Raw genomic sequence first — 26,166 nt, forward strand, 5'->3', positions numbered from 1 at the left:
AGTAGGTAACTTACGGTCCACATTGAATATTGATATTCACGTGCCCACTCCATGGCGATAATTGACTTTCTAAGTTGCTTGTTTCTGCTTAGATAGTATTTAATATTTCTGTTATATCATATACCGGTCGTCTAATATCCAAACCATGGACATCGTGTCTAGTCCATTACTTGTGGATTTAGAATAGAATGAAGCCCAGAATTGATAGACCAATGGTCACGAGGCCACCGTCAATCTTGAGCAGCGATGCCGCATCGTCTGAGGTCGACGATGCGGGTGCAGACTCGGCTGTTGTCGATGCAGCTTCATCAACGTCGGTCGAAATCGTCTTTGACTCCTCCGTCTCCTCTGCCAGCCACGGTTTGGTTGTGGACAGACTCTTCCATGGGGTCAGTAGTCGCGTCTTCCAGGAGGGTGACATCTCGACTCACAAATAAGTTCTCACAGCAGTCCGAGTCATCGCAGACGGTGCCATCAGTGCAACACTGCTGGAGTTTTGCATTGAAGCACCGCGCGTTAAGAAACTCGCCGCCGCACCAGTGAGTCTCTTTGCCGCCCTTCTGGCAACAATCCTCTGGGTCTTCGTCTGCTGTGCAATACCACCCTTCGCCAGTCGATGTAGGCTGAGCTGTCGGCGCAACTGGGGCGCCGGACGAACCAATTACTCCCGTACCGCCCTATGATATCAAGATCAGCGTCTTCATCTTGCACGATCATGGTTCGTCGGTAACAGGGAAACGAACAAGCTCGTCACAGCAATCATCCGACTTGCTCGTGCATTGGACTAGAAGAACCGTCAGTTAAAGACCATCAATCTTCCAGTACGACACCTAGGGCACAAAAATAAAAAGACCTACAGGCGTTTTTGCAACACTGCTGGTGCTCGTCTGGGTTGAAGCACCCGATCTTGTCGCAGATGATGTAGCCATCTCCAAAGCACTCATCACAGGTGCTTCCTTGGACGCAAATACCGTCTCCAAATTCGCGAGGCAAAATCTCTCCCTGTGGCAGCAATAGTCGAGTGTACTGAGCTGCCTGCGCATGTGCGGTATGCGTCAGGAAAAGGGCTGTTAGGATTCGGCTCTTCATCATGATGTATCAGCAGACTTCTTCCAGCTTGGTGTAGGTAAGCTCGGTCACAGATATGAATACCGCGCTGGTATGATTGACGGAGGGAAAATAAAAGCTGCCTAACGAGTGTGAGCAAATATAGGCGATGGGAAGAGAGAACAAGCCATTAATGAGGAGTCAGCCTGTAGGGCTGAAATACCCCCTGTCATTTTCTCCTTGGCATCATGCGTTGGGCTGAAGAGCGAACCCTTGGTCTGACAGACACCGGCCCAAATATTAGGCCGAACCTCTCCAATGTATTGGTCGATGTCTTTTCTTAAACGCAACACGCATCCCCGGCCCGTGGACGTCTTCTTTGATCGTGCCATGAGTAGTCAAGATGGTGGACATTTCGGTCGGCCAGGCGTCTGGCCTGATTGCCACGGGCGTCTTTGTAGGCAAGTCATGGGCTCATGGACATTAACATTCCTAGCAGCCTGGGCTAACCAGAGTTACAGTTCAATTTTCAATCTTGCTAGCTCTGCCAATTCTCCTAGCAGCCTACATTGCGGAAAAGAACTCCGTGGTAACTTGGTAAGATGTTCTATTGGGTTGTAAATTCTCAATCTCGGAGCCGCGTGATCTCATCCATGGATCATTAACTCGATGGCGTCCCTAGGTCGGTTCTTGGCCGATTCCTGCATGCGTCGTTCTGGCCGTCCATTCTCCAGACTGATTCGGCCGCTGCCAATGGCGTCCCGAGACGAGTCACTTTCGTCGGCCTTTTCCAGACGATTGCTCTCACCCTGATCACAGTAGCATCCATTGTGACACCTCTGGGGCTATACGACGCAATCGCCCCAAGCGACAAGCCCCAGCTCGAGCCATTTAAGTTCTTGCCTGATCCCTCGGCATTTGGGCGAGGAACTCCGCCACGGAGCACAGCGCCGTTCACGAGAAGCTGCGGCGATCAGGCGTGTCCCGGAGCCAGCAAAAACGAGACCTGTGTACGATTAGTCGAAGGAGGAGCCCTAGTTTGCAACAACACCGTGTATGACCGCTTAGTACCGGAGGACCTAACGGCGCTGTTCCGCGACGGCACGACACGCTTCAGTCCTCCTGTCTCGAGCATCTTCGATATTCAGTGGAGGACGCACCTCAACGCATCGGATCCTTTCAGTTCATTAGGCTACTATCTGCGGTCTGCATACCGTCAGATTACTACGCTTATCTTGGAGCCCGGCCTCCATGTTGTGGATGGCCTCATTGTCAATACACAGGATGGGGGCATCGGTTTCCGCAACCACACGGTGCCTACGACCGCCCAGAAGTACGGCAGCACATGGTCCGAGGATATCCTCTTCATCGAGCCAGAGACGCAATGTGTCGACCTCAACTTCACCTTCAACTTTCACCTGGAGGAAAGCTACAATAACCCTCGGCCAGCTGTCAAGGATATCTTTCTCAAGGACCATGGAGGCTTCTCCGACTTGGCGCGCGTCAGCCCAGTATCGAGCATGTCAAGCCCGCCCCCATATCATAATGGGCAAGGGGAACTTGACCTGCGAGAGCGGGCGTACAATGTAGCCTGGCTGAACAACTTCCTTACAATGGTATATTTCAATTTGACCAACCCGGATATGACTGACATACAGCGTATCGACGTTACCCCTGGGATGGAGATCCGCGGCGCGAAGTCGACGGTCCGTGACGAAAACAGCACTTTCTACCTTGAATATCAGTCCATACGCTCAAGCTCGTTCTATGGGGAGTATCTTGTCTTCAATGAATCGGTTTCAGGCAACCCTCACAAGGTCAGATACCAGGACTTTGTTGATATTAGTATGACGGGCCCACGAGATATTAATGGAGTTGTCCATCGCTAACTATATCAGCTTCGCACTGTGTTCATTCCACCTCGATGGAATCCGCCAACCTTAACAGCAGCTTGGTCGGCTGTGGCCTTTTTTACGGAGCCGCCCGTCGCACCGATGGAGGCGATCGCCTCATCCCTGATCCAGGCTCACAATGGGAAATTCCAGTATATAGCTGCGCCTCGTCCATCAGGGCAATCATCCGCAGTGCTTCTTTTGTGTACAATGGGACGACCTTCGATTCGCTCAAGGTCACTTCGGCCAAACCCAAACACTATCCCAGCCCTGCAGACCTCCCCCTCTGGGGTGTGGAAGACATGCAAAACTTCACCATCAATGAAGCGCGGCCGCTCTGGGGCGTCATCGGCCCAGCAAATGCCACTGTGCTCGAGTCGCTAAGCAGGAACATCTCCACGATATCCCAGGAAACCCTACGACTCCCCGGGACGCTAACCGAGTACTCGTTTTCGTCTACGTTCCTGGACCCTGTGACATACAACACTGGCGAGAATCTTCCCGGCGCCAGTTTCTACGTTCAGGCACTCCGCAACGCGTTCAACATCGGTCGGCCTACCAAGGTCGCTTTTGGCGACTATTCGGGGCAGACTCAGCTCGCGCTCTTCGCGCTATGGCAGAACCTTTCCACCACGGCCACAGATGCGTCCAAGATTTTGAACCTCGTATGGACCGACATTGCCGCAAACTCGGTGGTTGGAACCAAGGGTTGGGGTCTCACATCGTCTGTGGCTGGTAAGAGCGCTGTGAACCTCGCAGCCCAGCATAGCAATGCGCCGGTCACCTCTTACCGCAAGCGGGTGCGGTTCCACATGCCCTACGCAATCCCTGCTTTTGTCGTTCTTGCGGTTACTCTAGCGATCCTCGTCGCTTCGGTGTTCGTGCTCGTCACGCGCAAGACGAGCATGAAGAAGCTGCGGGATCTCCTTGATGCGACATCCAATGGGAGAATCATCAGCTTATACGAGTGGCCTGAAGAGGCGAGGGGCTTGAAGACGGACGATTGGGTTCAGAAGATTGGCTCGAGGCAGGCTGCAGTGTCTACCAAGTTCGTCGCGGCAGGGGAGAGGATGAGCACATGGACTGAGGAGGAGCAAATCAAGATGATGCAAAAGGCATCAACCAAATAGAAATACAGGTCAAAGCCAAATCTAGAAGCTATTAATCACAAATTAAATCTCCGACATACCATTCTTGATGTTGTCGAACTGGCTCTCAGGATAGTCAAGCTGGTTTTCTGACTGCTCCAGAGCCCCCATGCTCTCTGCCATGACCCTCACGAGACTGGACGTGCCCTCCTTGTCACCCGAGGCCTCCCAGAAGAAGGCTCCACCCATTCCCTGCTTCTTCAGATACGTGGCCTTGAGCTTTGCGGAAGCCGAGCCATCAAGAGTGACAAATTCGGTCGTCTTGCTATCATAGGTATACGTGGCGATGATATCGGTGTTGGTCATGACCTTGGCGCCGGGGCGAGGGAGATCCTTGAACAGCCAAACACCCTTTTCGACGCTCCCTTTACCGGTGCCATCATAGGACTTTCCGAGGCCGTGCGTGTTGGCAAAGGAGCGACCATACAAGGGCATTCCCAAGAGCATCTTATTGGGGCTAATACCCTTGGCGATGTAGTCGGTGACAGCCTTCGAGGTGCTGAACTTGGTGGCCGCTGGGTTCGTCGCATCAGGGTAGATGTTGGAAGCATGTCCGGTAGTGGTGTCCCAGTCTCCGGCATAATCGTACGACATGAGTTGGATTGTGTCGACGACGTTGTTGATTTTGCTAAGGGGAAGCTTCACGTAGTAGGTTGGGCTGGCGGATGTAGCGACTGTGAGCTCATAGTGGTAGGTCTGGTTGTTCCTGGAAGCATAGGCATCCAGAGCGGCACGGACCTCCTTGAGAAGGAGGTAAAAGTTCTCGCCGTCGGCGAGCCATTGGGGATACTCCCAGTCAATGTCCAGGCCGTCGAAGCCATAGTCGGCAAGCAACTTCACGGCGCTTTCGGCAAAGCGCTTTCTTCCAGCCGCCGTCTTGGCGGCCGCGTCAAACTTCCCTAGCTTAGAGTTGTCGAAGCCTCCAATTGACAGAAGCGTCTTCAGGTTCCGGTTGTTCTTCTTGTGGATATAGAGCTGCTTGATGTTGCCGTACGCATTGCTGCCGGCCACGCCTTCGTCTCCGTCAAGGGGCTTCCCGTAGTCAGCCCAGGGGTCCGCAGAGAACCTGCTTGTTGTCAGCTAGCCGCACCGCACGGAGATTCTCGTGTAACAACTTACACCGCGCCCTCTTCATCGATATCAGCAAACGCGTAGATGACGTGGGTCATGTAATTGACGTTCAGCTTCTGGGGTGGGTAATCCGAGTACACATCCCTGAGCGCAGATTGTTAGCACGCGTCGCGAGGAACAGTAGATCAAGGGTCCCAGTACCAAAAGGCATAGTAGGCCATGTTCTTGTAGCCAGCTGCAACGGAAGCAGCAGCATTCGCTGACTGCGCCAGCAGAGTCACTGCTGCAAGGAGTTTGACGAGCATTTTGGCACGAGTACAAACAACAGTATGGATGGACTAAGCACAAGGAGGGCCAGATGCAGGGTGTGATGGGACGCCTTTACTCCTCATATAGAATGAAAACTCCAAAGAATCGAAGCGCTGCCTAGTGCCTAGCCCTACGAAGAAGATCTTGGCGCCCAGGCATATCTCTGGTTACAACGTGACATGAGTCACCGGATGGGAAATTTGGTCTTGGAATATTGTTCTAGATTGTGGAATTGGGGAGCAGGTGAAGAAACCGGTGGTCTCCAGCAGAGCAGCGGAGTAGCCGGCGAAGGCTAGAGATGCCTCTCGGGCCCTTGGCGGCTGACATGCATGCCATGCCAGGCACGGATGGGGCGAGCTGCCAGGCACCCGCCTGTCAGGAGGCACCTCCCGGAGACCCGTCCACCGACTCTGCTCCAGGAGTCCGGGGATAAGCGATTAACCACATCTTGTTCCCGAATTGCTCGTGAATCGTGGGACTCTCCGTGCGCATCTAGGCCTTGGGGAGCGACGATGGTTGCGCGGGCGCATTCAATTGAATATCATGAGCGCGCGCGTAGCTCGAAAATGGTCTATCCATCGTGATAATCTGGATTGCTACCCTGGCAAAAATTGACCTACAGACGAAACGCTCGCGTCGTCCTTGCAGCATCAACGCACACCAGAGCCTCGGGTCTAACGGCCATCTAAATGATGGGGATCCGGCGATTGCCTATTCGGGGCAATGGTAACTTCTCAGCCCTAACCAAAATCACGACCAACGATTCCACAGCAGGCATCAGAGCAGGAAACCCCCGAGTTCTAGAGGCTTCGTCGGCTAGGCGGGCAGGGGATTGGTAGATAGTCTGTCTTGGCACAGCGAAAAGTTGCAGCTATCGATTAAACGACCTCCTGAGTTCTGGGCTTGTTGGTTTAGCCCCGGTCTTCATGCCAGGTCCCATGCACTAATACCTATTAGGGGATAATCCACGGATACTGGCACGTTTCTTCCGTCTTAGCTCCGTAGGGAACATCTAGCGGGACAGTGCTATCTCGATCGAGTGCCTGGTGTTTCCCACATAAGTTGACTAAATTCTGACCACCCTACGGAGTACCAAAGCACGAAGATTAGCCACCGACCAGGTGGGTGTTGTGATTTACCTATGACAGACTTGCATACATACGCATCTCTATCCCAATGGATTATATCCAGCAAGATTGATTCTCCATCAGCCAAGGAAACCAATCCCAGGCATCCATAAGGCTAGGCGGCTACTTGGTGGGTATTTCGACGCCGATGACACTGACCCACGGGGAATCCGCATGTTCAGCGGGTCATGGGAGAGCAAAAAAAAAACCTGACGAGGGATAAAAAAGAATTGCCCAAGCTGAGACTCGAACTCAGGTTTCCGCGGTTCTGGTGTGTTAACCACAACGCGGTGCCCTAACCACCTAGACTACTTGAGCTGTTACTGTGTTGCGTCATTTGACTGCGAGACTCATCGCTGCGGAACAGGTAAATGGGGGAACCACCAACTGGTCACGGAGTCACCACGTCTCAATTGTTGGGAATTGGACAACCCAGACCTAATGAGATGCGGTTTTAAAGGATCCAAGGTCATTTCTTATTTCTGTCTCTGTTCTTTTCCTACAAAACTGCACAGCTAATCACGGAATCCTCTATGAACTGCATGCTGTGTGTTCTGGTACGTGCCTCTATCGATAACAGGTTGTCGTCGGTTGTGACAGCCGTGCAGGTTTCGTCGCAGCATGTTTCGGCTGCTATCCGACAACCAGCACTCAAGCCAGCACCCAAGCCAGCGCCCAAGCCAGCGCTCAACAAGGTCACCGAATCTTGACCCAAAACACCAGCTGTCTTCCCACGCCTCTCCTCATCCTCCCCGGAAGCACTGACTTCAACATTTCCAGTATTCCATCCTCTGCGCGCAATCTTCTAGCGCAATGAGCCCCCTGGGCGTGCTGCGGCTTGGCCCGCTGCGAGGCGCCACCAATCCCACAATTCCCATTCCGTCCCCATGCAGCTTATCACGGCGACGACTTCACACAGCCTGTCTCAGGCTCAGGCCAATCGCACCCCTCGGCAGATTGCGGCATCCTTCAAGGCCACGATCCTTGGCCCCAAAATTACCTTCAGCTCGCGCGCTCACCACCACGCCCCAGAAGCCGGATGACCACGATGACGGCCAAACGGGCACATATAGCGAAGCGGATCACGAGCATGCCGTCATCTCAACCTTTGATCTCTTCTCCATCGGCATCGGCCCCTCATCCTCACATACTGTTGGGCCCATGCGCGCCGGCAACATCTTTGTTGCTGATCTTGTCGAGGCCAAATTGCTCCACAGAGTCGACCGGATCCGTGTGTCCATTTATGGCAGCTTGGCCCTTACCGGCGAGGGACACATGACCCCGTCGGCTCTGCTACTCGGTCTCGAGAGCGCTGATGTGGAATCTGTTGATACAGCCTACGTCCCCGATCGCTTTGCCGAAATCAAATCCACCAAAAAACTATTTTTGGGCCATGGGCTCGCCGATGCCAAGGGCAGAGAGATCGCATTTGACTACGAGCGCGACTTCATCTGGGAGTGGGGAAGGAAACTTCCGCTGCATAGCAATGGGATGCGCTTCACAGTGTTCGACTCCGAGGGCTATGTCCTGGCAACCAGTGACCTCTTCAGCGTCGGCGGCGGTTTCGTTGTCAACGGGGCCCTCTCCATCAATCCAGCTACGAAATCGGAAAGCCCCAACGCGTCACGCAACAGTCTAAGTGATTCGCCAGATACCCCGAGCGAAGTCTCGGGTGGACATCCCGCCGACCTGGCGGAAAATATGTTTTACAAAGAGATTCGCCGGTCCGATGCAGCTGGGCACAGAAAGACAGGAGCGGAAATAAGGCATCTCGAGGACGCTACGGTAGCGAGAGCTGCTCTACCTGGAGGTGAATCCGAATCCGCACCAGGCGCTTTGTCGAGTACAGGCTCTGGAGCCGTCGAATCCGGCCCCGACAATGCCAGCTCCACCTCCTCCCACCAACCCCTTTACCCCTTCCATGATGCTGCGAGTCTGCTGGCTCTATGCAACAAACATAACCTGACCATAGCTCAGCTTGTTTACGAGAACGAGAAGGGACATGGATACACAGACGAAGAGATCTATCACAAGCTCTTCCGCATCTGGCAAGTTATGGATGACAGCATACTCGAAAGTGTCCAAGCACCACAAGATGCGACCTTGCCAGGATCCCTGAAGCTTCACCGCCGAGCTCCTGCGCTGTACAGACGACTTACGCGAGGGCTCTATCCTTCACCCACTCGACATGCCGAAGGCTCCAAGAGTACACCTTCATCAGGTGATGGTAATACAGGAAATACCCCAGCTCTACCCAATTCAACATCAGTGGCCTTAGGCCAAAGAAAAGCTGGCATCGCCCGCAGATCGCCTCCTCGCATAATCGGCTCGCTCAGCCACCCCATCACACCGTGCCCTCCACGACGGACAACATTCCCCGCCATGGATTATCTTACCGTGTATGCCATCGCAGTCAACGAGACAAACGCTGCTGGCGGTCGCATCGTGACGGCTCCCACCAACGGCGCAGCAGGCATCATTCCCGCTGTGCTCAAATACACCATCGAATTCATCAGCGATGATCCCGAGCGCGACGTTCCCACCTTTCTCCTGACCGCCGCTGCCATTGGCATGCTGTACAAGCGAGGCGCGACGATCTCGGCAGCCGAGGGCGGATGCATGGCCGAGGTCGGTGTCGCTTGCTCCATGGCAGCCGGTGCTTTCGCCGCGTGCATGGGCGCCAGCCCCGAGACGATTGAGCAGGCGGCGGAGATTGGGATTGAGCACAACCTTGGCTTGACCTGTGATCCCATCGGCGGCCTCGTCCAGGCGCCATGCATTGAGCGGAACGCACTGGGCGCCATCAAGGCAATCTCGAGTGCTAACCTGGCACTGAGCAGTGAGACGGGCACACAAAAGGTGCGGCTCGACGATGCCATCCGGGCCATGCGTCTAACTGCCAAGGGAATGAGGAACGAGTTCAAGGAGACGAGCCTCAGCGGGCTCGCGACTAGTGTGCCTCTCCATATTCCGGTCAGCGTTCCCGACTGTTGAGCGAGGTCAGAAAGAAATAGGACCTATTGCACTTTTACATGGCCCGTCATTGGCGATCTATGAGAGTTGAAAGAGCAGCCTTTTTTTTTCAAACACGAACCTAGTCGAGGTACTTGTATTAACGGATAGACGGAGGAGAAGCGGGGACTCCGGAGGGAATAATGGCTGGCTCTCGTCAAAGCGCGTTCCTTTGTTGTTTATGCAACAACACCTACCCTAGACCTTGGGCTGAAATACCGCTCGGCTACGCACGAATACATAGCTCACGGTATAGAAGTTGAACGAAAAGTGCAGGACCATAGAAAGTATAATGTTTCTATGCGGTAAGGTTACTCAAAGTGAATGTCGTTAATAGTTGATCTCTAAAACTCGTCCATGTTGGATTGTTTACATGGTATGCAATTAACTGGTTAGTGGTACCTACGTACTTGCGTATTTCATCAGCACAATGAACAGAGAACTGTTTCAGATGACTAACGAACAATCATAAGTATACCATATCTTATCAGATCATACGGCCCATGTTACGAATAAAATCTATTCATTTCTTTTTACAGTTATAACCTTGGCTTCTAGACAATCCCCACGCCTCACAGCCGTGCATGTTCGGATCTTTGGCCAAGTACAGGCGACAATCAAGAGCGTATTAAAAGATTACATTAACAGTTATCTTTATTATGTATTATGGCAGTCAATATAATATGCTCGCTTTCAAGATGATAGATGTTCTAGGTGCCCAGATCTAGTCCGTCCCAAACGCCAGATGCCGTCACATACCCAGGTCCCATTGTCATAACTCCATAGAAAGTCGGGTATCCTCTCAAAACGTGATTTCCAGTGAGTTGACAGGTTGAGGCGGTGCATCAAGTCAAGCCATAGCACATAGAATGACGGGGACTGTTCCGGCCCCAGCTCTTCTTCCCTGACGCCGTGCTCGTCGAAGCAATCGGCCACCTTCAAAAACAAGCGCTCTTCCTTGAGTTCGTGGACAGCAATGGCATCGGTGCCGTAGACAGCGTGTCGTGTGGCGCTGGGGTGCGTGTTTGTACGGGCCCACGCGGTGCCGTCGCCGCGGGCGTCTCTGTCCTCGTAATCAAACTTTTCGCTCCCGCGAAAGTTGATCATGTTGGCCACCTCGCGACCCTTGAGCATGAGCATCGCGACGGCCATATCCTCGCCCGTCACGACGTTGAAGCGATCCTGCAGCGACGCGAGCAGCTCCACCATATCCCAGGTGGCGGTGTACATGGCACCGTGGGGGAAGACCAGGTCGTAGTTGGCCGAGTAGTAGAGCTCCCCAATGATGGTGCGCTCGACCGTCGCGGCAGGTGTCCCGGTCGCGTTGGTGAGGAGCGGGGACAGGTACCTGTCCCAGAAGCCGCGGGCGTTGAACCACAGGTCCGTGTCCATCTTGGAGACAAACTCGTAGCGGTGGCCGCGGTCAATGAGCCACTTGTAGAGCTCGACCGTCTTGATGGTGTTGGCGGTGACGTCGTCCTCCTGCAGGTGGTCCAGGACAATCATGTCGCCAAAGGTACGGTTCTCGATCCTGACATTTTCGGTCCATTGGGGTCCTGGGTTGGAAATGACGAAGCGAGCGGCGAAAGGCACGTCGCGGTAGAGGCGCATCCATGTTGAGCGGATGAGCATGCGGCGGGCGGCGTCGGTGGCGGGGCTGATGACGGTTATCAGCCAGGGCGGTTGGGGGCCCTCATCTGCTGTTTGGGACAGCGACGAGGGCGTGTGCATGGGCGACTCTGGGAATGGCTCGAGCGGGTAGAGCGGTTCGGGCAGCAGGGTGACGGGTTGGCCATGGACAATGAGGTCGGAGGCGGGCGTCTCAAAGGGGGCGTGATGGGGCGGGCTGGAGAGGGTGCGTGTGAGGTGGAAGAAGAGGCCAAGGGCGATGAGGAAGGCGACAATGGCGACGCGGAAGAAGCGCTTTGGCGTTTGGCGGGAGACCTGGTAGGGGTAGAGGTACCATGGCGGGGCGGAGGTGGACAGCCACGACCGTGCCGGCGCCCTCATCATGGCGACCATGGCATCGAGGGCGAGGGAGACGACGTGGCCGGTAGAGGCAGAGTCGATTGTCGCGAACGGCTCATGAGGAGAGGAGGAGTTCCAGGACGCGATGGGATCGCATTGCCCAGGAAAATTAGGACGGGAGACAGCTTGGGGGTGGAAGGGGCACCTTCACTAAAAAAGGAGATGACAGTAGTGGATCCCGCGCGGCGCCATCAGCGATCCTTGCCATAGAAGCTTTGCCAGATTGAAACGTCCCTGTGGCGGTGCGGCGGTGCAGTTCCTACCAGCATAACTACGGCACAACAGCGGGGTGCACAGAGTGGGGACCAGCGCGACGACGACTCGAGAACAGTTGGATGATCTCTGAGCCTGCATCCAATCCGCTCCCTTAGGAGTTCTGCCTGCATTCAGCTGTCTTCTAATATTATAGTTCCTGTCATGATGCCTGCAGATCCTGCCCAGGAGGCAGCCGTTGTAATACCAGCCAACAGCCTGTCTCGGGTACTGCTGCGGGTCACGTTGGCCATGATGGAGGCGGTGCGAGCCCCAGGCTCCAGGCCCCAGCAGCCCCCAGCGGCGTCGGCCAGTTGCCAAAAAGGTGGAGCCCCCGATGATGCGACCCGCGTTTTTAGGGGGACCCAATGGGATCGATTGCATTTTGGGCTCAGTAGCACTTTGGCACGCGCTGCTAGACTGTAACAGGTGCTTTATTGGTGTACATGTACGGAGTAAGGGGGGGGACCAGTGGTGGTGCTGCAGTGAGTAAGGCCTCGTAATGTGATTGTGGCGTCTCTGCACATCGCCGTTGCTGCGCCGCTGATGTGTCAGTAATCCAAGGATATGCAAGCCTAATGCAGCCTTATTACGACCTTGTGCAGGTTGTGTATGGTTGTGCCTGGTTTGTTATGGCCATCTGCTGCAGTGTGATGCATCTTGATGCATTTTTAGCCCAGTGACGTATTGCCCCCTGCGTTGGGCCCCCCAAACTAATACTACTGTGATGCCTGCAGCCCACAACCACGCCTCCTTGGTCATATTCGGGTGGCTAGTTGAAGCCAATTGCAAGCCATGAGCAAAGTTCAGACTGGGAGAGGAAAAGCGTGCGTGGCTGGATTCCTTTGGCGGATGAACCCCACGAGGGCCGTGCGGACTCCAAAGGGGCAGGGGCGAATTACGCGGACGACATGACTTGTGCAACCTTGAGGTCGTTTTTTTTTTTTTTTTTAATAAGGGGCAAAGCGACGTGGACTTGACAATGCGAATCAGGCTTCCAGGTTCTAGATTCAATTTTCTACGTTGCCACGTTCAGCTAGGTTTGCCAGCCAGTGTTTACCAGAACAACCCCCCCCCCCAGCCTGCAAGACCACTGATGGTCTGGTGTGGCGTCCCTTCCCGTTGGTGCACTGGCCACTGGGCCACTGGGGCAATAGAACCCCTGTAGGCTGCCGCCTTCCCGTCGCCTCTCAGGCTTCTAAAGTTCCAGGTTCCTGCCTTCCAGCCACGCCTCGGCTCTGCCCCAAACTCCAAGCTAGAATATTCTTCCTAGTATTCAATGTGATTTGGACCAAACTTTCCAACTCTTCTTGGTTTCTGCCACCCACTGTGCCGCATGCGGCCTTGACGAGGTTTATCCTGCCCATCTCAAAACTTAGCATTGACCACAAGCCTGCGGGATATTATCTGGCATCTTGATTTCTCAAAGGCCCTAAACTGCCCCTTTAGCCAATCATGGCCACGCCACCAAGCCAAGTCCGCGAGTTAAGCCTCCGCGCCGTCCGTGCCGCGCCGCACAATGCCATGTTCGACACTTGTTCTCTATTAGTTCAAGGCCAAGTTCCAACCTCCTACGCTTCCATCCCACGCTCTCAAGGCTGCCGTGCGAACCTACGCATAACAATGCATACCATAAGGGCGCATGGGCGAGGTCTGACTCAGCCTCCACCTCTGTCGCCCCCATTGGACGTCTGTGTCAGAGTCAGCCAGCGTCAGCATCCGGTGTCAGCGTCTCATCTGTAACCTCAGAAGCATGCATCTATCACGTTTAACGTTAGAAGCATCGATCTACTATGTATGGTCCGGTCACCAGGGCTGGGGTCACTGGCAGCTTATGCAGCATCATCTCATCATTCATCGACTATCAGATTATTCGAACGCAGATTTATTTTTACGGACACCTGTTCCGCTTCAAGACCTTTGCGATATTCCATTTATAGCTCCTTCTTGCTGCTAGGCACGGGGCGCCCACCACGCGAAGCTGCCGCCTCGTACAGGCTCCTGATATCGTCCTGCCACTGCTTCAGGTCGGGCCGCATGACGCGGCGGTCGTACGTGATCAGCCCGTTGACCTCCCCCTCCACGTCCGTCGTCTGCGTGTACACGGCTCCGCTGCATGCGTACCGCTCCGTCTGCTCGCGCAGGTCCCGGAACAGGACCATGGCGCGGTAGTTGTAGGCTTCGAGGTCTTCGTTGATCTCGTACGTCTGTGGGATCGTGTCGATGGCCTCCTTGACGTTCCACAGGCTGTGTGCACACTGTGTGTTAGCAAGCCCGCAAGGCTTTTCTTCAGTCAAGTTTTGGGGGCGACATACTGTTCGATGGAGACATTGTGACCGATGCCCCCGAATTCACCCTGCAGTCCGACGCGGTTGTGGTCGTACGGGGTCTTGGGCTGGGAGTAGAACGGTGTTCCGCACTGGGGATGCGCATAGTTGTGGTTGTCCTTGATCATGGTTAGTAATTGCACTTCGTGGCAGCATCTCCGGAGAAGGCACTTACATGGTAGTCACCAAAGCCATGGTCATCCCAACCACTGACCGAGTCAATCAACCTCGAAGGGTCAAGCTTTCGGATGACCGCAGTGAGCTCCTCCTCGGGCTGACCCTTGTCAAGCTGACCCCAGCCCTCGTTGTAGATCATCTGAATAGCGGTTAGCATACACTTCTCACGGAGTGGCTCGAGATGTGCTCACCCAGGTGACGATTGACGGGTAGCTCTTGTGCTCGTTGACCATGATCTCAAGCTGGCGACGAAACTCGGCGTGTTGCTCCGCGGTGGGCTGGGCAGAGGTCTTGGTGCTGGGCATGTCCTGGATCACCAAAAGACCAAGCTTATCGCAAGCCTCGTAAAAGAGGTCTGGCTCTACCTTGATCTACACGCCTCACGATTAGCTGCGACTCTGCGCCTAGTTGGTACTTGCACTCACATGCTTGCGGACCATGTTCATGCCGAACTCCTTGAGCACTTTGAGGTCGTACACCATGGCCTCCCGATTCGGGGGTGTGTACAGACCATCCGGCCAGTAGCCCTGATCAAGGGTGCCGAACTGGAATACAAACTCGCCGTTCAGGAGGTGGCGCTTCACGCCCTCAACCTCGCCGACGGAGACGGTCCGGAAGCCCGTGTAGCTTGAGACCTCATCGTGTTTACCGAGTGTGACGGTGAGGTTGTACAGAGTGGGCGATTCGGGCCACCACGGTTCCACGCCGTCGACAGCGAAGGTGAATTCCTTATCGGCTGAGCCGGAGTGCGATGCGATCTTGTGCCCATCCTGACCAAAGACGGTAACGCGGACTTTGTCGCCGTTTTTTTCAGAGGAGATGACATTCACGGTAACTGTATATGTGCCCCGTTAGTCATGCGTAGATTTCCTTCAGGCACCACATTAGGTTGGCTTACCCTCGCCATCGGCATTGGCAGCAACATCCAGGCGGCTGATGTGGTTCTTTGGGGCAGACTCAATCCAGACCTGCTGCCAGATGCCGGAGCAAGGACGGTAGAAGATGTGGCTCGGCCTCAGCGTTTGCTTCCCAACAGGGATGACCTCGGAATCTGTGGGATCAGAGACGAAGACGAGCCTTGCGAATGTCAGTAGGAAGTCAATTGGTCACGGCGAGGCACCATATGGGGTCCTACATGTTGTTGCTCTTGCCGAACTTGACGTCGTCGGTGATATCGATGGTGAACCGAGAATAACCTCCTACATGAACGTCCTTCTTGGCGCCATTGATAATGACGGTGGAGCGGTAATCGACGGCCTCAAAGTTGAGCAGGACCTTTTGGCCTTTCCACTTTGCCGGAACCTCGAAATTTGTCTCATACCACATGTGGTGGACGTCGAGAATCTGCAAGCCCGAGAGGGCACTCTCGATGCAAGCAGGAACGAGGACCTCGTGGTCCAAGGTACCGGCCTCGGGAGGGCTATCGACGTCTCCGTCGCCGGTGGCAGCATTCCAGGTCCAGATGCCATTGAGGCTCTGCCAGGCGTCACGGCGCAGCTGAGGGCGAGGATACTCGGGCCACGGGTCGGTGCCGACTTCGTAGGTCCAGTCGGTGTCCAAAGGCGGCGTCTGGACCTTGTAAGGCGTCTGGCCGCACGCCGTGCTCAGAGCGCAGAGGGCGGCTAGGACCCATGAGGGTGATTGAGCTGCTCTCATGAGGGGCGAGTCTGTCAGCGGAAGAGGAGTATGAGATGGCAGGTCAAGCTGTCATGGAGGGGTCTCAATCTCTTCTAAAGCACCTTCCCCGCAGCCAGGCGCGAGGGCTCGGGTTATATACTTGCACCTGTCCTGCTGATCACGGTGGAACATGTTTCTCCAACAGCTCGGCCCAAGCCAAATCCCGAGGAGGACCCCCATGGGCCCAGCCGAGCAGCTCGAGCAGCTCACTTGGCTCACTGGGCTCACTGCGCGTGCTCGGTGCTCGGTTCTCGGTGTGACGACACTGCCTGTCGGCATCATGTCGGCGCAGAAGTAAGAGAAAGGAGGAGAAAACGCTTGCATAGCCAAAGCAAAGCTCCACCGTCATGGAGACGGTCACTTGCAAATGCTCCGGGAAATTCAACGCGGGGAGCGTGGTCCAGTCATGTGGTCATATGCTGGTGTACTATGTACCATGCATCCCCGCGAAGAGGGTGCGTCAACTGATCCTTTGGCATCCCGCTCCTCCAACCACGGCTCACACCGCCCACATACAAAATCTATGGACCCCGTCTTCACCATTGCCGTGCTGGCTGGACAAGCCTAAACTGTGGGGTCGGGCTCTGGAGATGCTTGGTCTGCCAGGACTGGCGCAGCGTGCTTGTGTCGTGGGCTCGCGGTCAGACATTCATGTATATCTCACTCTCACATGGGTAGGGACCGGCATGCAAGATGCGGAGAAGCTCTCTTCTTCTTCGGGTGGCGAAAGACGAGTCGACGACCCGCTGCCTAAGCAAACATCCGACGCATGGCTCCGATCGAGCGGGGGCGGGCCACCAAAGACACTGCTGGGCTAGTCCAGTCTCCCCGTAGTTTTAGCCATCTTTGATCTCGGCATCTAGTTCTGTGCCCGTAGCAAACACCAAGACTGGTGGGCATGTAGGCGTGTGTGGACCGCGGGCGGTGACATGCAGCCGGGTCTGGGGGTCTGGGAGGAGGTGAAATGCCCGAGAGATTTGGTTCGTCCACGGCTCACGCGGGGAATAGACGTTGTTGGTTACACTCATCTCGTTTGCTGGTCTTGGCTTACTGTACATAAGTGTATGTACATGCGACGGTGGGATTTGGCTGATTGGCCCGTCATGGCGAGCAACTTGGCCAATATGTTGCTCTCGTGAGGGGAACAAGGGAAAATACAGTGGTTTTCCGTCTCGAGGAGGCCCTCGGCAATGCCCCGAAGTTGCATCGGTGGCCATGCAGCCGCTTAACAACCAGGATGACAGCACATACCTTAGGTATCTTGTGTAGCGCGGCCCTGTATTACAGAGTACCTCACAGCCACTACGCTTATAGTATCCGCCCTAGTCTTCATAATCTTCGGCCAGGACTTCTCACTGACCCCTGAACTCACATATCGTCGAGCTAGTTCTCCTCTACTATCACCCACGGCGGCCGAAGCTAGCCAAAGAAGATCAACAAGCGGCTTCAATGGCTTGCTGTGAAGATGCTCGGTAGACCCCGGCTGTTAATCTTCCCCGCCTTGGCCGTCTTGGCGTGTGGGGCGGGATCAAGCCACCATCGGAGACCATGGTCCATCATTGATCACGGGCGTCGGGACAATGACTGGTTTGGTGGTGGCGTTCCCGGATCTCGGGGCCACCCAGGGATCCAGGCTCATCAGCATCTTTGCCCCGGGTTAGCAAAACACCGAAGTCAACAGAGGGAATGCTGGCCAAGGAAGGGAGAATAGATAATGATGCTTTGTCAGACGAGATGTCCATGCCCTCACACCCGCATGACCGTTGTACTCGTACGACTGTACCACTAGCTATGGCAACCAAGACAGTATGCAACGTTTAAAACGTCCGCGAAGCTTGTGTATTTGGGTACAACTTCGACGACATTTAATTGCAACTTGGTATGATGGCAAAAGAAAAGTACGAGTAGTGAGAGACACTACTGCTGATCATACGGGGCTGCCGCGTGCCGAAGTAGCCACTGTCTTGGTGTGATATTGTATCTGTCCCACAGAAAAGCCCACGCGCAGCACACAAGGTCCCTTGCGCCTAGGTAAACAATAAAAATAATATTCGTACGTCGCAAAAAGATCGTTGTTACCTCTAGGGTCTAGGTGGCACTGCTGATCCCGACCACAGGATATACTTGCAGCTAGCTCGTCCAGTTCCTAGACCGCATGCATGCACATGCTGATCCAATTGCCGGTCGCTCGGAGCGAGAATTTGCAGACTCCCATCGATATGCATACCGTACGGAGTACAGGCACGACCGAACCCACATGTCAGATTCCAAGCTCGAGACAAACGCGCTTTTCATCGCCATTCAGACAAGCGGTTGAAGTCGGTCTCGCCGCCATTTGCAATGTTCATGCTCCTCATGTAGGTGACCGGTGACCATGGGTGTCACCGTCACCGAGCTTGTTGCGTTGCCTCGGACTCGAACGCCGCACAACGGTGACATCGGTGCGATTGTGTGCTCAATGGCACGTGGATTCTCCCTCCCTGTGTGTCCTCGTGAACGCGAAAACATGTCGTACGCCTGTCGGCCCGGTCGCCAGTTATACAAGATCCAATAAGGCTGGAAGTTGGGCCACCAAGTTGGCACCACCCACTGAGACAAACCTCCTCTCACCGCGCGCCTGTTGTTCTGGTACATGGCCACCGCTTCTATTGTTATCTGATTGAAGGCGAATGATATTGAGAATACTCCAACCTACTAGATGCCTATACCGTCCGGATATGCATGCTGCCTCACTATGTCTAACTATTAATAGCCTATAGAGGCTAAGACTCAACTCCCGCAGGCCGCAGCGGCCCCTGTGTCAAATCAAAATGACGTACTTTACCCTCTGCATCAGTCGGGCGAGGGCGATAGCTGTCATGATGTCTTTGGTGGGGCCTGTCAGAGAAGCCAAGGTTTTCTGAGGGATGGTAAACTGGTATCCGTAGTGGCAATTGGTTTTTGGTGTTTGATTTCAGTAACTCGACTACATTGATCTTGGTCTTGTCAGTGCATTGTGGGCTTCTAGAAGTGCATCATTACTATCTGCTCCCTCGACTTCTACATCCCCATGAACAAAAAGAGTCTTCAATAATTCGTGCCTGGTCTCTTTGCGGGCGTGGCCTGCATCGCTGCCAAGAGGCTAAACCTCGTCCTGTCTTGACAGATGAGTTTGTTCCGTATTCCCCCGTGAGTACTGATTAGAGATACAATAATATTCCCCTATAAAAAAGGACAGGCTATATGATACTAATCCTCCGCCGTAAAATGATGGAGGTTCTTCGCAGGGCGGTGACTTGGAAATCATTATGGGAATTCTAATAACTATGGCCCCTACAAGCGCACACCCACCAAGCCGGAACCCACTCACACATCTACGTCTTCTTATATAGAGTTATCCCGGGTATTGTTTTTATACTTATTGAGAAGGTGAGGATTCAAAATCTCGACTGCTGGAGATCTTGCCAATGCCCGACGCGCTATCCGACCACCTGCCCAAGCAGCCGGTACTGGCCGCAGTCTCTTCAGAGCGTGAACATAGGGCAGAGAGTGAATTCGATGGACGACATAGTTGGAGGGTTGAAATTTCACAATCGGTAGAAGAAGGCCAGCTACGGCAAGGGATTTCACAATATATATAAATAGGTATATATATATATATATATATATATATATAAGCTCATGGTGTGTACCTCCTCAACATAAAGTATGATACAGCTAGTTAACCAGGGAGACGGGCCAATATGGGTCCCCTCTAGTTTATGTGCAACTGATTTTCCTGTAGGCCGAGTTACCGCAACCGTACACAACATCGCAACTCCCAATCCCCGTCTTGATCATGTAATCATCGCCATTATCCCAAACGAGATCGATACAGCCATCCTTATAGCCGTCCTTCATGACGTCGCCTATCCCATTCAAATCCACGCAAGCATCATCTTTCTTGTTGTTCATAATGAAAATCTCGTGATTATCCTTGGACCAGGTGACCATCTTGCCATTTCCTGACGGAGGAATCACTCCGTTGCCCTCGATGGTGTAGGTGCCATCATCCTCGGAGCTCGACTTCATGCAGCTCACGAGGTTGTCCAGAATGTCCTTGGTTACTTCGTCGCTATTGCCTGTGACGCAGTTGGGGCCGTTGACCCAATCGTCGGGGCCGACGCAGTCGGCCTGGGCGGCGGTGAGGAAGCCGAGAGCGGTGCTGACGACGAGGAGCGTTTTGGAGATCATTTTGAATTTGTGGTTTGGCAATTGAAAAGATCTTTTAGGAGTGAGTTGATTGGTTTTGTTGGTGATCGGTGGTTTGGTTATCGTGAGTTTGTTGTTGATGAGGGTTCAAGTTGGACTCTGAAGCGGCATCAAATTGAGTATTTATACCACTTCTCAGGCAGAGTTTCCTCCTTTGTAAAGGTTTTACGATGACGCTGCCAAGCGTAGCATCACAGGGTTCTTGTCGAGCTATCATCGCCCTCTCCATGAAGAGTCTAGGATGAAGCCACTTCTCAGGCAGAGTTTCCTCCTTTGCAAAGGTTTTACGATGACGCTGCCAAGCGTAGCATCACAGGGTACTTGTAGAGCTATCATTGTCCTCTCCATGAAAATTCTAGGATGTCAAGCGGCACGAGCCAATGGTTATCACCACTTTGAAATGGACGCCTGGACCGGCTTCCTTCATCGGCTTCCTTCATCCTTACTGTGGAATCCTCGACTATGCGCGGCTTTCTTCAAGCACTGTTAAAACGACATAAACTTGGAAGCTTCGGACATGCCGTGACAATCACGCGTCTATCTCTAACCCACAGAGGCGATCCTAACAAGCATCGCCATCCTGCACGTGTACACGCGTACATATGCGGTGGATAATCTCCACCGGGGAATTGGGAATTGACGTCATTCGGGCAGGCGAGAGTGACTGCGCCGTAAACAAACCACCAACCAACATGTAATCGGCTCAATGGCACTCCAACGTTGAGCCTGCGCTGATGATACTTGCAATGGATACCTCGTACTCTAAGCCTAGATAATACTAGTGCCGCGGTGTCTACGCAATAGACGCCCACTTCCGCGATATGGCGGAAAATTTGTCCTCATCTGGTCTAGCTGGCGATGGATGTTCAGGGCGTAATTTTCCGAATGACGGAGTATTACTTGTTTACCAATGGGATTGGGGAGGAAAATGTCCGGAGTGCAGCAAGGGCGATGCACAGGTATACATTGCCTGTGGCGACCTACAGACTGACGAGAAGACCTTCACCACTGGCTTACTCTGTAAAGCTTGCTACGATGAGTACTGCAGCGGCGACCTTTCAAAACCGTGTCCTTGTTTCGCTGGGTGTGAGAATAGTGTACTCGTAGGCAACTTTAACGTCATGATAGAATTCTAAGCTTGATGAGAGCATCATAGGTAGTTCAGATGTGAAGGGAAATCATCAATCCGCTACGCAGACGCTATGTCTGCCCATGCGGGTTTTAAAGTCCAGTCATCGAGCCATTGGCTTCGTTCAGTGCCCGATTTGTAGATAGCAAGTTCTTGTGCAGGGGGGACTTTGACATACTGCCTACTTGGTGAAATTCAGAAGCTTCAAGGAGAGAAAAGACGTCTTTTACAACAATCTGGGAATGCTAACAAAAAGGAACGATGTGAGCTGAGCGAATTAAAGCGTCATGGGAAGCGCCAAAAAGCACTCATGGCCAATATGAGGATATCATGAGGGCTGTCCTGTGAGATGTGCTGAAGGTCCAAACAATCGTGGTGTCGATTGGCGACCGATGCTGGAGGAGAATAGAGGGACCCAGGAAGGCCTCAAAATTTGTTCTCAATATCCGCCCTGATTAAGCAACGAGAACTGACTCCTGTAGAAGCTTCTCAGGCCTTTTAGACTCCTCAGCAACTTAAGCACATAATGAAGTTAGAGGTGGGCTGAGTACAACAAGAAACACGGTGCGGACGTTAGTATGGCAGCTGCGGCACAATGAAGACGATATTGAGAAATGGATGAAAACTATGGGATCGACCGCATCGTTATTTGATGGTGCTGGCGCACACCTGGCAGGATGAAAAGTGATAAAGGAGAGCATTCATCAATGCATATGTATACACGTATTGTACAAGGCGCACGATACTCTAATTACGTAGCGGCAAACTCTCTTTGAGGACATTACCCTCGCGGATGATGCTTTGAACTTCACACGGGGGGATTCTTAGTGGGTTTACATAATTGAATTGGAAGACACGAGTTTCGCTCTGGACTTCATAATGCATTACTCCCTCATTAAATTTTCGGTCATTATATAGACACACATCAACTGAGACAGTCTTATAATTGACAATCATCTAATCAATTTGACGCTTAGTCTTGAGATTGTTCATCAAGTCTGTCCATGCCTGAAGTACGAAGTAGCTACGAAGTACTTGATCAAATTTTGGCCTTGCAGGTCTTCCATAGCCCTACACTGACCTTTCAGCCTCTCTGAGCCTACCTCACCCTCTGACTCACGGCTTGAGCCAGCCCTCCGAAGACTTTGGGCATACTGGAAACTTTGTCGACTGGTGAGGGGGGCCATTCTTCTTGGCTCTCGGCTCCGCTAATTGAGTGAGCTGGTTGACGCCTCCACTAGATCCATCGGGCACCTCCGCTTTGCCTCCTCTGCTAGATTCTTCAGAATACCGAGCTAAATAGACCGGTCAGTGCTTGGAAAGTGTCAGTGATTTTGCATGCATACCAGGCATAGACACTGGCACAATTTTCTCTGCGATATCTGAAAATATATCGACAAGATAGGAGAATCCCCCGAGAGAACGTTCCAACGATTAGAAAGGCGCCGATGTCTCGTTATCTTTGTTCGCAACGCAGACAACAACTCCTGGTGAACGTTGATGGCAATAATGGAGTTACTTTGAGTGGTCCATAATTGGCCATTTCTTTGATGATGCTCGTTAGATGAGGCAGCACCTGGGCCAATGGAATGTTGGCTAAACTGGACAAGTTGGGATGACTATGGCGGCCTGTCGATGTTATGTCCAACTTCCCGAGGGCTAAATATTTCTCGGTATGATGTGTAACAGATGCAGTCAGTGTGCCAGCTGCCCCCCTAAAGCCTTTGCGTACGGCAGACCCGGATGCCTCGGAGCCATGGTACGTCAAAATAGAAACAGGATCCTGTATCAGGTTCCTGGAGCATGGCGAAGTGGGGTCCCTGCCCCTGGAGCCGCTAACATAAAAGAGCGAATCTCCCACTCTAATATGGCCTCGATGCCAACTCAAATACGAATACTTCATTATGTCTTAGAAAGCAGATTACGAGGTGATATACCAGGGAAAGGTGCAATGAGAATGGCTAGGCCGACGACATTCAACGCACCTCGAGATATGCACAGGTCGAGCTCGAACTAAAGTATATCAGAAACCTTGCTCGACATCTTGTCAGCCAAGATGTAGGTAGGTTCCTACTTTGAAACCACCAAGTTTTGGATGTCGCTCCATTGAACTACATGCCTGGACGGTGAGGCCTAAAGCAGAAGCACCGCACTGAGCACACCAAGATTTTTCCAGACCTGGACGCCAAACTGAGATTCCAATTTAGAATGTCTGCGCGAAAACCCCACTTCCCATAACCGACATGGCGCTGGCTGCCCGGCTCTTGGCCAGATTGGTGTTCCTCACAGACGCGAAAGAAGTCCATCTGGATTCCGCACAATCTTCTACAGAGTATAATAACCTTTGTACGGAGTATTCTCCCAGGAACCAGTTGTCCAGGCTCCCATTCAATGAGGGGAGTCTACAGTCCCCACAGTACTACGGGGTAGCTCCGTACAAATGCGGAGCTGGGCGGCCGCAGAGATGGCCCTGGTAGGAAGGAGATTGACGATCATGGCTGCGTCGGTCGATTCGCAGACTCAAACTGCTCCACGTGGGGGGGCCATGATCCTGTGTGATGCATCGAGCGAGTCAGATTGCAGTGATTCAGGCAGTCAACCAACCCATTCAACCCATTCAACCCAGCCAACCCAAAAGGCTATTATTACAAAGTATGTTGGCTGCGATCTATCGTCAGTGCGTCAACTACGGCATACGCAACCGCAGTTGTGCAGCAAGTCGACGGGATGGAGCGTTAACCTCTTCTTCCAGCTGCATCTCAGCCACTGCAACTATCACGGTGCCAAGTCCGCCACGACAAGAAGAAAGAGGGAACTGGCGCTCGTCGGCCAGCTCATGTCTTCTGACCAGCCTCTTCGAGCACTTGCTCAAATGCCGACTTGCCTCTTTATACTGCCTACATGACCGTGGCACGCACTTGAATTTCCGGCTTCAAGTATGGGGTACCACACTAAAACAGCCTTATGACGAATTAAAGCGTGGCACGAGCCCTCGTTTTTTCGCTAACGCTGCGCGAAGGCGGATCGTATTGGAGAATTGGAGTGCGGGTGGTGGTAATGGCACCCCAGTCTGCAGCGCCAACCGTTTGACAATGGTTGATCGCATAATATCACCTTACGGAAACGGCGACTGGAATCTTTCAATCTGTCGGAAGTGGCCGCAATATGGAGCTGAGAATCATTATAAAGACACCAATCCTCCCCTACGCGAGAATGTTGACCTGACCAAGTAGCCGTCCGTTATACCCCACAGCCACCATGAAGTTCACTACCACCCTCGCCGCCTTCTTCCTCCCCGCCGTCCTGGCACTGCCGTCCATCGACAACAGCGCCCTCAAGCGCTCAGATGAGGACATCGTCGACCAGTACGTCTTCGACCTCACTCTCGCCCAGTTCCTCGCCAAGCGCGCCGCCGAGGACCCCGCCACCCTCGACTGGAGCTCTGACAACTGCTCCTTCTCGCCCGACAACCCAGCTGGATACCCCTTTGAGCGTGAGTATGCCGGCTCTGAGATCCTGTGGATTGGGAGCTGACATTGTTTGTAGCCGGATGCCAGCGCCACGACTTTGGATACAGGAACTTCAAGGCCCAGGACCGCTTCACCGACGAGAACAAGCTGGCCATTGACGACAACTTCAAGGCTGAGTATGTCACCACCTGAAGAGCCGACAAGCTCGAGACCCTCCTTCTGCCCGGATTCTTGGAGATTGCAATTTACTAACTAAACATTCACACAGTCTCTATAACCAGTGCGCGGGCCAGCCCGTAGAGAGTGCGTGCAAGGCCCTTGCCAACGTCTACTACGCGGCCGTCCGCCTGTTCGGACGCAGCGCCTCTGCCGAGTTCTCCGAGGGCCTCGCTGCCTACGACGAGGCTGTCGCTGCCTACAACGCCGAGGTGGCCAAGGCGAAGAAGAGGGGCCTGCTCTAAGCGTGGGAGATGGGGTGGTTTTGTACAGTCGTTCTATGAATATAGCAAGCACTTGGTATGAACTCAATGCTCGGTGTCATCAACTAGTGTGCATGCCATAATTGCCCAACTCCCAAGTGACAGGTATATGTCATTTTCGACGGAGGTGTCAAGCTATACCACATCACGCTGTTCCAATGGCCATATATTTACTTTGCCCTCATGCGTCCTGTTGCCCCGAACTGTAAGAACCAGAGTCAGGGCCCAACAAACTTTATATCGGGACGTTGGAGTACGCACACCTCTATTGTTGGGGGCCCAATTGACTGCGGCGGCCAAGATGTAACACCGTGTGCCTATCATCATATCTATCGCCACAATTGAGTTGGGTCGTCAAATTGAGATATCGTAGTTGGGTGGTCCTCAATCAGATTTGCCCTCCCTTGCTCTTCATATGGAATTGAACTGGCTTATCTCTGTATGTTACGAAATGATGGGTTAAAAATAACAGTGTCTCTCTCTAAAATGAGGAGGATAAATACTGCAAATGCATCATTGGATTCGCATTCTTTGTTTCATTAAGATACTTTTTTTTTTGTCAGCAGTAGATAGAACTTCTCACAAATTGTATTTGATTATCATAGTTGGCTAAATGTATTTATTTACGTTGTAGAACCCATGTTGAGGCCAGGAAGATCTGATGTAGATACAAATCACATAGAATTTGTCCCATAATCTGGAAAATAAACGATGAACCTAAGCGGAAGCCTTCACTCATTAAAATTACTGCCTGGCCCCTTGAGGAGGAATAATTAGACTTTGGTGGTTTA

The 26,166-nt window shown here is 53.1% G+C and overlaps 8 protein-coding genes and 1 non-coding gene across 9 annotated transcripts; 3 read left to right on the forward strand and 6 right to left on the reverse strand.

Annotated features, from left to right (window-relative positions):
* Positions 1–178: 178 nt before the first annotated feature.
* Positions 179–460, reverse strand: ACO1O0_001562 (uncharacterized protein; the record flags this gene model as incomplete). Its single annotated transcript, XM_083191046.1, has 2 exons — positions 179–379; positions 446–460. The coding sequence occupies 2 exons, from the start codon at positions 458–460 to the stop codon at positions 179–181; spliced, it is 216 nt and encodes a 71-aa protein (XP_083052260.1).
* Positions 461–1,450: 990 nt separating this feature from the next.
* On the forward strand, positions 1,451–4,069 carry ACO1O0_001563 (uncharacterized protein; the record flags this gene model as incomplete). Its single annotated transcript, XM_083191047.1, has 3 exons — positions 1,451–1,512; positions 1,730–2,892; positions 2,946–4,069. The coding sequence occupies 3 exons, from the start codon at positions 1,451–1,453 to the stop codon at positions 4,067–4,069; spliced, it is 2,349 nt and encodes a 782-aa protein (XP_083052261.1).
* A 42-nt stretch (positions 4,070–4,111) lies between these two features.
* CHT4_2 (glycoside hydrolase family 18 protein) lies at positions 4,112–5,463 on the reverse strand (the record flags this gene model as incomplete). The annotated part of the gene is made up of 3 exons (XM_083191048.1): positions 4,112–5,153; positions 5,207–5,302; positions 5,360–5,463. 3 exons carry the CDS (start codon positions 5,461–5,463, stop codon positions 4,112–4,114), a joined length of 1,242 nt encoding a protein of 413 aa, XP_083052262.1.
* A 1,362-nt stretch (positions 5,464–6,825) lies between these two features.
* Positions 6,826–6,912, reverse strand: ACO1O0_001565. Its single transcript has one exon. It is a non-coding gene; the product is annotated as a tRNA-His (tRNA).
* Positions 6,913–7,127: 215 nt separating this feature from the next.
* ACO1O0_001566 (serine dehydratase alpha chain-domain-containing protein) lies at positions 7,128–9,588 on the forward strand (the record flags this gene model as incomplete). The annotated part of the gene is made up of 2 exons (XM_083191049.1): positions 7,128–7,289; positions 7,627–9,588. The coding sequence occupies 2 exons, from the start codon at positions 7,128–7,130 to the stop codon at positions 9,586–9,588; spliced, it is 2,124 nt and encodes a 707-aa protein (XP_083052263.1).
* A 711-nt stretch (positions 9,589–10,299) lies between these two features.
* ACO1O0_001567 (uncharacterized protein) lies at positions 10,300–11,628 on the reverse strand (the record flags this gene model as incomplete). Its single annotated transcript, XM_083191050.1, has 1 exon — positions 10,300–11,628. One exon carries the CDS (start codon positions 11,626–11,628, stop codon positions 10,300–10,302), a length of 1,329 nt encoding a protein of 442 aa, XP_083052264.1.
* A 2,192-nt stretch (positions 11,629–13,820) lies between these two features.
* Positions 13,821–16,046, reverse strand: ACO1O0_001568 (glycoside hydrolase superfamily; the record flags this gene model as incomplete). The annotated part of the gene is made up of 7 exons (XM_083191051.1): positions 13,821–14,133; positions 14,202–14,332; positions 14,389–14,529; positions 14,582–14,761; positions 14,816–15,225; positions 15,289–15,467; positions 15,526–16,046. The coding sequence occupies 7 exons, from the start codon at positions 16,044–16,046 to the stop codon at positions 13,821–13,823; spliced, it is 1,875 nt and encodes a 624-aa protein (XP_083052265.1).
* A 3,759-nt stretch (positions 16,047–19,805) lies between these two features.
* Positions 19,806–20,279, reverse strand: ACO1O0_001569 (uncharacterized protein; the record flags this gene model as incomplete). The annotated part of the gene is made up of 1 exon (XM_083191052.1): positions 19,806–20,279. One exon carries the CDS (start codon positions 20,277–20,279, stop codon positions 19,806–19,808), a length of 474 nt encoding a protein of 157 aa, XP_083052266.1.
* Positions 20,280–24,684: 4,405 nt separating this feature from the next.
* ACO1O0_001570 (prokaryotic phospholipase A2-domain-containing protein) lies at positions 24,685–25,357 on the forward strand (the record flags this gene model as incomplete). Its single annotated transcript, XM_083191053.1, has 3 exons — positions 24,685–24,919; positions 24,973–25,072; positions 25,165–25,357. The coding sequence occupies 3 exons, from the start codon at positions 24,685–24,687 to the stop codon at positions 25,355–25,357; spliced, it is 528 nt and encodes a 175-aa protein (XP_083052267.1).
* Positions 25,358–26,166: the final 809 nt, after the last annotated feature.

This window comes from Amphichorda felina (assembly GCF_050947745.1).
Source record: "Amphichorda felina strain 45539 chromosome Unknown scaffold_2, whole genome shotgun sequence".
In the NCBI taxonomy this organism is placed as follows: Eukaryota; Fungi; Ascomycota; class Sordariomycetes; order Hypocreales; family Bionectriaceae; genus Amphichorda; species Amphichorda felina.